Below are 12,559 nucleotides of genomic sequence, written 5' to 3'. Positions count from 1 at the left end.
GAGAGCGAGACTAAAAGAATAAATCATGGAGCCTGGAAGCAGGAAGTGAAGCTTTATAAGACACAAGGTATTGGGCTGCGTTTGGGCAGCAGGTGGGTACCTCTTAAGGTCTAACACCAAATGTAATTCAGGTTATGACCACTGATTGTAACTAAAACAATTGTGAAATGTGAGACAGGTGTGATTTGGAGCTACATGAGATTATTTTAGGTGGAATGCCCACATGGCACTAAATAACATTGAATCACAGAATGAGAAAGTGACTCCCTTTTCCACTGTTTTCCAATTCTTCTGATACCACCAAGGACACCGTGTTGGATTAGTACGCCTTTAATATTTCTTGACACTTATTACTCTTTCTTTTTAATAAAGAGAAGGCAGCTACAGGCACAGAGCATTCACAGACCATAGTCTCGAACTAGAATATAGGTACGTTTATGTTTTCACTGTACAGTATTTAGTTTTCTGGTTACTTCCTATTTATAGCAAGTCATGCTAATTTTCTAGTTATAGTTGTGATATAACTTTCTGAATATATTTCTTTCAGTTAAAGAAGTGAGTGAACTTAAAGATACTAAGCAAATAATAGCACAGGTGGAACACAGATAGGGCAAAAATCCTGAAGATGGTGAGTGATTGTATTCATCTTAGAAAATGCTGGAATAGTCCATCACTTAGAGCCACAGATGCAGAATACAAATGACTAAACACCGAAGCAAAAATCAGAACCCGAAAACAACAGCCGCGACATCTCCTTCGGAAACATTTCTGAAGGCACACAAGTGTGTGATGGACAAACCATTACTCCACTGAAGCTCTAGGCCCCAGATGGCAGGGCAGGGAGATGAGGGGGTGCAGGTGCTGATTATAGATGGTCGCCATCATGAAACTAAAAGCTGGTAGGCCGAAAAGACAAGGCGACTTAAGGCAGCGCTTTGTTGAGGAAGAAGTCACACAAATCCAGAATGGCCATCAAATCCTATTTACCTCCCCATTCAGAGAAGGGATGGTCCAATTGTGCATAGAGGTGGCAAATGGCAACGCTCTGAATCAGAGTGGTGGGTCAATCTTGGTTTTGAGGTAATATGATCTATAATTATATACCAAAATTTAAATTTTTAGTTTTATTCTGCTTGCTTCATTTAAGTTCCCTTAAACCAGCAAATCTCAATTGAGAGGAGCAATTTTTTTTTCAAACTACCTGTATATCAAAGATGGTAGAATGTTCCATGGGGTAAGAGTCGGGTGGGGGTTAGGGATGCCAGCTCTCCCACACCTACCACCTAGTTAGAGCCTAGTTATAATGAGAGTGTGTCATGGCTCTCTGAAGCGGGTCTGTGGAGAAAAAGATTCAGAACCACTGTTCCAGTAAGAGCCACAACAGGGTAACTCTCTCCCACCCATCCACTGGCCCACGTGGCAGCAGTAAGCGTAGTGCCGAAAGAGGCCATCTGCTTAGCTTTCAGCATCAGAATATATGGATAGAAAAGATAAGGCTTAGGAAAATTGCTCTCAGAACCATAATAATTTATAAAAGAGCTAGGCAGTGGTAATACAGCATCTAGATTCAGAACAACAGTTACCACCCAGACCAACTTTTTAAAGACAAAGGTGTGGTTTGTTTCAGGGGATGCTGCCTATAACTTAGATATAGGCTTTCTTTTCCTCCTTCCCTCCCAGCCTCTCTGTCTTCCTCCTCCTTTTTGCCCTTCTTTCCTTTCCCTCTGACCTCCTATTCCTGAGTTCTTGCATGTTTCTCAGGCCAGGAGCTCCCCAGGTCGTTTGTGGCTTATTGGACATCATTAGTTTTCGAACTTTATTCTCCAGAGCCTCATGACAAGTCTGGGGGAAAGCTGTCAGGTGAGACCCACTTTCATCTGAGAGCCGTGGTTTGAGGGGGCAGCTCTGTGGTATTTCAAATCCTGGCACCACCACTTACTTACAAGCTGTGTGACATTAGGCAAATTGCTCATTTTTGTAGTGCCTCAGTTTCCTCATTAATAAAATGAAAATAATAAAACCATCTACTCAACTGGGTTTTGTGAAGATTCAATGTGTTGAGCTCATGTAAAGTGCTGAGAACAGCACAATATAATTGTCAGCTTAATGTTTTTTGACTTCTCTCATAAAGTTCCTTTTAACAAAAGCGTTCTACTGCCCCCCAAAGTTTTGAACACCACTTTGCTACCACTGTAGATGGTGTAGTCATTGTTTAAATTAGCATACCATTCTACCCATACTTTTCAATTTCCTCTTCCCTATCTCAGAATAACTTCATTCTTCAGAATTGTCCCCCCTCCCATTGTTTTCAAGGTCAGAGCCTCCTTGCTATTGTCTTTATCTAGTTCTTAGCCTTTGTGACTCACTGGGTTCCCTCAGACTATTCTCATTAGCATCACAAACATTAGAAAGCACGGAACACAATCCTGTTTCACCCAGAAGGGAACTTGTTTCCTCCTGAATAGATGATCTCACCTAATTTCACGGTTAGTGAGAGGGGAATGAAGAGAACACAGGTTCCCTGACTCCTACTGCATTGCTTTCTCTGACATTACCTTTTCTCCTCACCATTTGGTGGAATTATACACGGGATCACTCCAATTTCCCTTCCTCTGTTAGAGCCATGTCTCTTCAATGACTTCAAATTCTGCCACCTTTAAAGAAGTCTCCAAAGAAGTGATGTCTCTGGCCTTCTTTCTCCCCACCACACAACCGACAATCTGAGACTAGCATATTCATGTGTTCATTCATCACTTAAGCTTTTTTTTTGAACACCAAAGTAGTTCCAGGGTCTCTGTGTTAGGGGAGCTCATGGCCTAGTTGGATAGGCACACTTAGAGATGTTACAGAAAAGCACGCGGTAGGTAAGGGTGTAAGGGCTAGGGTAAGGTTCATGCACAGAATGATGGGGGAGGGGAGCTCACCCAGCCTAGGGGCTGTGAATCAGGGGAGGCTTCCTGAAGGTCTGACCCCTCGTCTGGATCCTGGAATAGGCGTGAGCCAGACGAAGAAGGGAAAATTTGCTTTAGGCAGAGGGCGTGAAATGTGGGAGGGAAGGCAAAGGCAGGTTGTGAGAGAAAAGAACTTGGGGGAAAATGCCAGAATTTCTGTTCAGTAGGAATGGAAAGTCAGACTAGGGGGCCTGAGGCTGGAGAGAAATACTAGGCTTGGTCTTTGAGGACCTTGTAGGTTGTAGAAAACAGTTTTATCCTGGAGTCCACGAGGAGTCAATGTAGGGGTTTAATTAAGAGTAAAGAACATATTTGATTCTGTGGTGGCAGCATGGAGAATAAAGCAGTATTTGGAGGTTATTGCACAAATTAATCCAAGTCAGATAAAAAGCCGAGGTATCTCAGAGCACAGAAATACATACCTGTACTGAAACGTTTATCACCTCCTGTTGAATGTCCCTATGAGCTAAATTCTTGAGAAAAATCTCCAAGTACAACGTCGTCATTGCTTTTCATCTCTCTACATCCTCTATAATAACCTGTACTTTCCTACCTTAGCGGGGTTTAACCAACCTAGCTTATTTTTCTGTTTTTTTCTTTCTGTTCTGTGTTTAACCACTCAAGAAAGCCTTTTCTCGTAAGTCTTTGCAATTATCCTTCCATTCATCATTGATTTAAATGTCTGTTAAGGAACCGGCATACATAAAACTTATGTAACATCAAGTTTCAAATTTGGTAACGTTTAACATGCAGATAAAAATGTATTTTATGAAATTTCATCTCTTTATACTTCTACCATGCCTATCCTAAAGGAGATTTCTGGATGTACTATGTCCGTGGGCAGTTCACATTTGAGAAAGTAATTCAGATATTTCATACAAAGTTACCTTCATAGAAAGTATGAAGGGTAGATTTTAAAAAGAGCCCCCGATTAAATTTTTGTCAACTATTTGATGAATCAGCAGCCCAGCTAAGATAATTTCCCATCTAAAAAGGCTAGAAGGAGAGGTACATTTTTCTTTGCAATTTTGTATTTCCCAAAATCAGACAAGCAATTCAGTTCCTGAGTTGCTGAGGTGAAGCTAAGATTCAACCAAGGTGAGGAGCAGGCAAAGTGCAGAATAGCTCTTCAGAAAGAACAACTCTCATTTTCATGTTGCACCAAAGTTTTGTTACCTTTTCCTGTGTTATTAATAACTATGGTGTCAGCAATCCCAACTTTAGGTGACTTTTTGTGCATTGCAGGTACACACACTCACACACGCACACACACACACACACACTCACACACTCTCACACACACACACACACACACACACACACACACACACACACACACACATACACAGAGGCCTACTCTCAAGCTCTTTCTGTGCACTCTGTCCACCTTTCCAACTGCACTTGGCTTCTAAGCCCTACCCTCTCCTCTCCCAGGTACTCACACAGTCTGCGTACTGGGCGGTAGGCTGGGGATGCGGTGGACATCCTTGCAGGTGACTCTGAAGTTGTCCTGGTGACACTCACAGGGCGGAGGACACCCTTTCGCCCCCAGGCTCCTGGGCAGGGCGAGAAGCAGCGCCAGCTGCATCAGAAGCATCGGCCTCATTTTCCACGGGTCCCCCGGGCAATTTCTTCAATCTCCACTATCGTGTCATTCTCAAACCCTCTGCACCTCGGGTTCTCCAGGGTGACGGAGAGAGGGGAGGCGTGGAAGAAGGGAGGACTCCTTGGGGTTGTGACTTCAGCACCAAGGAGGAGGCTCGAGAGGCGAAAGGAGAGGCTCTTAAGTGTTCCGTTTCCCTAGGCAACTCTCCACCCAAACAAGCCTATTGGCTTTACTTTCCTTGCCTAGAGCCATGCAGATTGCTCCTTCTGTTCCCTGACACCTAACACCGGTCCGGGTTATGCTCTCTGCTTTCCAACCAGCCGCAGGCTTTCTTCCCATTACTTCTCTCCAAATCCTAATATAGGCGCCCCCTCCTTTCCTTGTCTCTAAACCCAATGGGCCACCTTTTCCCGTGGGTAGCCTCCTAAAAACACTGCCTGCCGGGATCCCCCCGCACGCACTCTCTATCCAGAGAAAGTCCCCGCAGGATGGACTGTCCAGGGCGGACTGGGATCCTGCAGAACTCCGCTCCTCCTGGCCTAACACGCCTCTGCTGACGCCAGCCCGAAGTGCAGCCGAAGCCGGGGCGCGACACCTTTGCCGCATCCTCCCTGGCTCCCCAACTTCAGGGTAAACCTGGTCCACTCTGCGCGAGCCGGCCCCACACTCGTGCAGAAATCGCTGCGAGGAGTCGCCTGGCGGCGGCGGGCTCACATTACAACTGCGGGACCGGTGAGGCGGGTCTGGAACTGGGCTCTGGGGCCATCTGCTGGGGAGAACCGGGAACGGCAGAAACAGTTCCGGCGCCTTTGAGGGAACTCTGTATCCAGCTTTGCCCAATGCATTTGAAGCCGGCAGGTGAAATTCTGGTCTGCCCAGGAATTTTATTGAGCCACATACCTCCGCTTCACCCCAGAAGATGGAGAGAAAGAGAATATTTAAGTGGCACACTATCATCTACTCATCATTCTGCACACAGTAGCCAAAAAATATATAATAATTTAAAATATAAACCAGATTGTATCATTTCCCTCTTAAAAACCTTCAATTGCTTACTAATTCTTCTTGGAGTAAAGGAAATATCAACGCCTCACATACTGTATGATTCCATTTATATGAATTTATATGAATTTCTGGGACACGGGGGAAAAGCGATGGTGATGGAAATCAGAATGATGTTTAGTGAAAATTGACTAGAAAAAGACAGGAGAGAACACACAGGGGTTATGGAAACGTTCTATGTCTTACTTGGACTGGAGACAAGCGGATGTACACTTTCATCTAGATTCATTGAACTCTACACTTAAAATATGTATATTGCAATGTTCATAGTGGCTTTATTAGCAATCACCAAATACTGGAAACAATCCAAATGTCCCTCTACTAGGCAATGGATAAATAGTGATACATCCATACACAGTGGAATACTATGCTGCAATAAAAAAAAGAAATAAAAAAATTTAAAAATTACATGTAAATTCTGAAAGGCAAAGTTTGCCAATCCCTGTCCATCAAGATCCCACCGTTACTCATCTATGCAACCTCATTTCATAATATGCTTCCCTGTTCTCTACATTCAGCCACTTTGCTGGACCCAGAACAAGCCAAGTTTGTTACCACCTCTGGGTTATTCGCTATTGCTGAACTCCATGCCTGGAACAGTCTGTCCCCAGATCTTCACATCATTCAAGTCTTAGGTTAAATGTCACTTCCTCAGAAAGATTTTCTCTGAAAAGTAGTGATCCCCCATCATAGTACCTTGTTTCACCATCTCCAACGCACTTATCGTTAGTTATTATGATTGATTAATTTACTCCTTCATTGCCTGTCTCTTGGTGTTCTCCCATTACTATCAAAACGTACATGCCGTGAAAGCAAGAACCCTGCTGTTTTTTTTGCCATTGTATCCCACACACCAAGAATAACGCCAAGCTCAGAGTTAGTAAAGAATAAATGTTAGGGGCCGGCCGAGTGGCGCGAAGGTTAAGAACTCGCTTGGGACGCCAGAGGGCCCCGGTTTGGATCCCACATATGAGGGCCAGTGACACTGCCCTCCACAGCTAAGATGCTGAACAGCTCAACCTGGAGCTGGGCTGCCGTGAGTCACCAGCGACGGCGTAGGGTGCAGCTCCTGTGGCAATGGATTGCCATGGGCTACCGTGTGTAGCCATCAGCCAGCGTGAGCGGCCAACAGCCACAGTGAGCGGCCGTCCAGAAGCCGGCAACTGATCTGCCTTGCCAGAGAAGAGCACAATGATGGTGCCAACTTGGGCCAGTGAAGCAACATCCTCCACAACTAGACTGAAGAACAAAACGACAGCAACTTGTCTGTTCCCCTTCCCCCAATTCCCCAGCACTGTTCCCATCCCCCCAATTCCCCAATTAAAAAAAAAATCTTAAAAAAAAAAGAATAAATGTTAAATGAATGTGTTACCAAACCAAAGTCTGTATGCGCGACGCTTTGAAAGGTCAAAACTCAAAATGCTAGGGTTTGGGGTAAGGAAAGGTTTATTGATTGAGAAGGCACCAACCAAGAAGATGTGAGACCTAGTGGTGCCTCAAATCCATCTTGCACTCTGGACCAGGCCAAGGTTTTTTAAGGGGCTGGGATGAGGAGTGGAGAGGGACAGGTATGAAGAAGTGCTGGTTTAATTGCAAGACCTTGGAACTTGGCCATTTATGGTAAAGGGGCATCAACAAAGTTCCTTTCTGGACAATAGACCCTTGGCGTCTGAAAGGGTTCCGGTGTTGAAGTTCTGGCTATGTCCTGGTCCTTTGGTTCCATATATGTGTGGTGCGGGTCGGTGGACGGGGTGGCGGGGCGGGTGAGACTCTGGTTCTGGGTGCAGCCGGAGGCCAAAATTCTCTCCTCTGCGCATGCTTTGGCTGCAAGATTTGTGGCTTTGGTCTGTTGTCTCTGAAAACAACTCAGGATCTCGTCAAACAGAATACGACCATTTTGATCTGGTTCTGTGGTTACGACAGAACAAGTTTGCAATGCCTGTATTAGTTATTTGTTGCAGCATAATCAGTAACCTCTAAATTTAGAGGCTTAAAACAACATTTATTACTGTATCTTGGAGTTTCTGTGGGGCAATTCTGGCATGGCTTAACTGGATGCTTCTGGCTTGAGGTTTATTGTGAGGCTGTAAACAGAATGACAGCTAGAGCTGCAGTTACCTGATAGCTTGGCTGTAATCTCACTAAATTCACTTATTCGGTCCAGTAGCTGTTTTGTAGATTCCATAAGGTTAATTACATAGATAAATTGTGTTGTCTGAGAATAGCCAGTTTTACTCTTCCCTTTCCAATCTGGGCGCTTTTCATTTTGTTTTCTTATCTGATTGCACAGGTTATAACCTCCAGACAATTTTGAGTAGAAAGAGTAAAGGCAGACATCTTCATCTCGCTCCTAATCATAGGGGGAAATCATTTTTTCATTATTAAATATGATGTTACCTATCCAGTTGCCACAGATGCTTTTTATCAGGTTGAGGAGGTTTCTGTCTATTTCTAATTTGCTTGGAGATTTGAATCAGGATTGGGCGTTAGGTTTTGTTACACGATTTTTCTGCATCGATTGAGATGAGTCAGAATTTTTCTCTTTTAGTTTGTTAATGTGGTGAATTACAGTGATTGATTTTTGAACATTAAACCCATTTCGCCTTCCACAGATAAACCCCACTTGATCATGATGATGTATTAAGTTTTTATGTATTCTTGGATTAGATTTGCTAAAATTTTGTTTAGTAGTTTTACATAGATGTCCACAAGGGATAATGGTCTGTTATTTTCTTTTCTGTAGTTTTTGTATCAGAATAATTCTGCCACCATAGAATGAGTTAGGTAATATTCCCTCCATAAATTTCTACAGGAATTTATGTAAGAATCGATATTTTTTTCTTAGTTGGTTCAATTCACCAGTGAAGCTTTATTGACCTTGAGGTTTGCTTGTTGAAAGGTTTTTAACTACAAATTCAATTTCAAAAAAACAGATGCAGGGGTGTTTATTGTAACCTCTTTGTGTTTTTATATTTAAAGTACATTTCTTACATAGTATTGGGTTATGCTCTCTTTCTTTCTTCCTTTCTTCCTTTTTTTAGGACACAAAGTTTTCTTTAAATATTTCTTTGGGGGAGGTGACACCAGACTTCTACTCAATTAACAGGGATATTTTTAACATTACAGAGGTCTTTTATTTTTTTACACCTTTGCTATGATTCCATAGGGAATGAGTTCTAGCAGCTCATGCCCCTTTCCGTTGGCTCTCACAGGGTGTGCTTCTCTGGGTAGAGCAGGCTGGCGCTTCAGTTAAACCCAGGTACCTTTCTCTTTGGCTTCCTTCTTTTTCTGATCATTTTCCTTCACCCGTTTCAGGAAGCTATCATGGCGCTTAGAGTGCTTAATAAGCTCAGTACGAACCTGAATTCTCTCGGCAAGAATCTTGCTCTTGTTTGTTCACAGTGACGCCAACCGCAAGCTGGGTAGCACTGTAAACCCTTCCAGTTTTGCTGTGGGAACATGTGTGGGGCATTCCTTTTTGAACAGTGCCCACTCCCTTGATGTCTGCGATTATCACCTTCCTTGTAGATTCGCATGTATGTGGCCAAAGGAACAACTCCATGTTTCCTAAAGGCCTAGATGTAGCTGATGCCTCTCCCCTTTCCTTCATTTTGGCGAATTACTGGAAGATGGCAGTTCTAGCTGAAAGGAGGTTATCCTTTCGATCTGACAATCTTTGCCTTTTATTTGGGTTGCATAGGTCATGTACATTTGATATCATTATTGATATTAGTTTAAGTTTATAATCTTGCTACTATTATAGTTTTCTACTTGTCCCACCTCTTTTTTGATACCCCTTTTCCTTTTTTTTAAACCTCCTTGGGTTAATTCAGAAATTTTTATGATTCTATTTTATTTTCTTTATTGACCCTTAGCTATAACTGTTTGGTGATTATAGTGGTTGCTTCAGGGATTATAGTGTACATCTTTAAGTTATCAGAGTCTACCTTCAGTTGATATTACACTACTTTATGTATAGTTTAAGGATCCTACAGCAATATTACTTCCATTTCTTCTTTCCTAGCCTTTATGCGTCTGTTGCCATACATTTTACCTAAACATAAGATAAACTCTACAATGCATTGTTATTATCTTTGTTAAGATGGTCAATTATCTTTTAAAGAAATTTAAATCAGAAGAAAACATATATTTTTCATTTAGTTATCCTTTCTCGTCTTCTTCATGCCTTAGTGTAGATCCATATTTTCCACTGATGTCACTTTGCTTTTGCTGAAAGACTTCCATTAACACTTCTTGTAGTATAGAACTGCTGGTCATGAATTATTACATCTTTTTTAAAAAAGTGTTAATTTTACTTCTATTTTTAAAGGATACCACTACTAGGTACAGAATTATAGATTGAAAGTATTTTTTCCTTTCAATACTACAAAATATTGCTCTATTGTCTTACTACTTGCATTGTTTCCAAGGACAAGTCTTCTGTCATAATTTTCTTTTCAAACATGCTTTTTTTAATCCCTCAAGCTGCTTTTAAGACTTTCATTATTATTGGTTGAGAGTAATTTGATTATCATGTACTTTGATGTACTCTTTCTTTATATTTCTTGTGTAGTATTTTGAGGTTCTAGATTTGTGCATTTATGGTTTTCATCAAATTAGGAAAATTTCCAGCCATTATTTATCCATATATTTTTTTCTGTCCCCTTATTGCTTTCTATTCTTTTGGGGGTTCCAATTATTGCACTTATATTAGGCTGATTAAAGGTGTCCCACAAAGAGCTCATTGATGCTTTTTTTCATTAAAATTTTTCTTTTTCTCTCTATTTTTCATTTTGGATAGGTTTTTTTTTTTTCCTATATCTCTTCAAGTTCAGTATTCTTTTATTTTTTTTTTCTGAAATAGTTAATTTGCCACTAATCTCATCAGTACGTTTTTCATGTCAGGTGAAATTTTGATATCTACAAGTTCAATTTGGACCCTTTTCAAATTTTCCCTGTCTGTAACTCTTTGAACATCTAAAACACAATAACTGTTTTGATGTCTATGTTAGTTTCCTAGGGCTGTTATAACAAACTACCACATATTTGATGGCTTGAAACAATTGAAATTAATTCACTCACAGTTCTGGAGGCTAGAAGTAAAAAATCAAGGTGTTGGCAAGAGTATGCTCTCTCTGAAGACTCTAGGGGAGATCCTTCTTTGCCTCTTCCTAGGTTCTGACGGTTAACCAGCAGTCCTTGATATCCCTTGGCTAGCATCACTCCAATCTCTCTTCTGTATCACAAGATATTCTCTCTGTGTGTCTGTTTGTCCTAAATCCCCTCTTCCTATAAAAACGTCAGTAATTGGATTAGGGCCCACCCTAATCCAGTATGACCTCAATTTAACTTGAATACCTGCAAAGACCTTGTTCCCCAATAAAGTCACACTCACAGATACCAGGTATTAGAATTCAAAGATATCTTTTTGGAGGGACACAATTCAACCCACAGCAATGTCGTTTGATGATTGTAGCATCTTTATCAGTTCTGGGTAAATTTAGATTCATTGATTTTTCTCTTTAAAATGAGTTGAATTTTCCTTCTTTTTTCACATGCCCGATCATCTTTATTTGGATGTCAGACACTGTAAATTTTACCTCTTTTGGTGCTGGGTTATTTGTTTTCATATAAATATTTTTGAGATTTTTTATGAGGTGTGCTTAAATTACTTGGAAACAGTTTGATATGTTTGGATCTTGCTTTCAAGGCTTGTGAGGTGGGACCAGAGTGGCATTTAATCTTGCACTAATTATTCTCCACGCTTGAGGTAAGACTCTTTTGAGTACTTTACATACTTCATGAATTATGAGATGTTTCATTCTGGCTGGTGGGAATAGTTACTATTCCTGTTCCTGTGTGAGTGACAGGCACTTTTCCCTCATATCTTGTTCAATCCTCCGTTCTCCAGCCTCAGTTTCTTTACATGCATATGATGATTCATATGCTGCTGAATACTCCAAAGAGACCCTTTAGAGTTCTCTGGAGTTTTCTATGTTGCTCTCTCCTCTCCATTAGTTTTCTTGCAAACTCCAGCGACATTGGTCTTCCTAGACTCCCATATTTGTCTCCTCAATTCAAAACATCCACTGAGCTCCACCTGGGTTCCTTCTACTTGAACTATGGCCTGAAAATTCTCTCAAGGCAGGAAGTTGTGGTGATCATAGGGCTTACCTTATTTGTTTACTATTGTTCAGGGATCACTATCCTTTTTTATCTGATGTCTACTGCTTGAAAAGCACTGTTTCATATATTTGTATATTTTTGCCTTTTTTAATTATTATTCTGTTGGAGGGTAAATCTGGTCTCTGCTTCTCTGCTATTCCATCTTTTCTGGGAACATAGGTGGTATACTGAGATCTGTAGCATTTTAATCAAGATTTAGACAGCATGAAATTGGCTTAGTGGTGACCATAATGTCGGTGAAATCTACGCCTACCAGTTTCAATTCAGTAAAGTGGAACAAGCCTTCAGGATAATCATGTTCTAACAGCCTGCTCAACAAATTGCTATGATAATCAATAAGGCAATTTTCTTTCCTTAGCATAACTTTTAAACTGGGACAAATAAATATATGAGATGCGAAGATGAATCGGTTTAAGAGAAAAGTGTTTTCACTGAGATCCATTAAACACACACGCACAAATCCTTTTAAATATAACAGATGAATGACAATCACTATGGAGCATTGCATTTTCCTTCTTGTAGAAGACCCATCAGCACGGTCCAAATATCAGAGAGTGATGGTTAGCGATGCATTCCTCTGCGTTTCATGTTTTTTTCAAAAGGTACCTATTACATTGGAGCATAGGGTATATTACTTAGCTATGATAAAAAATGTTTTGTAGTTTTGGATTTCTACATTAATAGTTGTGCACTTTGACCTACATGCATACAAATTGCTGTGTTTTATATTTGTGATGCTCTTGACAGCGATAAA

At 41.2% G+C, this 12,559-nt stretch overlaps 1 protein-coding gene across 1 annotated transcript in view; it reads right to left on the bottom strand.

Annotated features, from left to right (window-relative positions):
* TSHR (thyroid stimulating hormone receptor) overlaps positions 1–4,557 on the bottom strand; it is a 113,489-nt gene extending 108,932 nt beyond the window's left edge. Inside the window, exon 1 of the mRNA XM_019646220.1 lies at positions 4,394–4,557. Within this exon, the coding sequence (XP_019501765.1) occupies positions 4,394–4,557 (164 nt within the window). The remainder of the gene's footprint in view (positions 1–4,393) is intronic.
* Between the last annotated feature and the right edge of the window lie 8,002 nt (positions 4,558–12,559).

Source organism: Hipposideros armiger, unplaced genomic scaffold, assembly GCF_001890085.2.
Source record: "Hipposideros armiger isolate ML-2016 unplaced genomic scaffold, ASM189008v1 scaffold_99, whole genome shotgun sequence".
Classification (NCBI taxonomy): Eukaryota; Metazoa; Chordata; class Mammalia; order Chiroptera; family Hipposideridae; genus Hipposideros; species Hipposideros armiger.
Note: the sequence above shows the minus strand (reverse complement) of the source record. Positions and strands in the feature narration are given on the sequence as shown.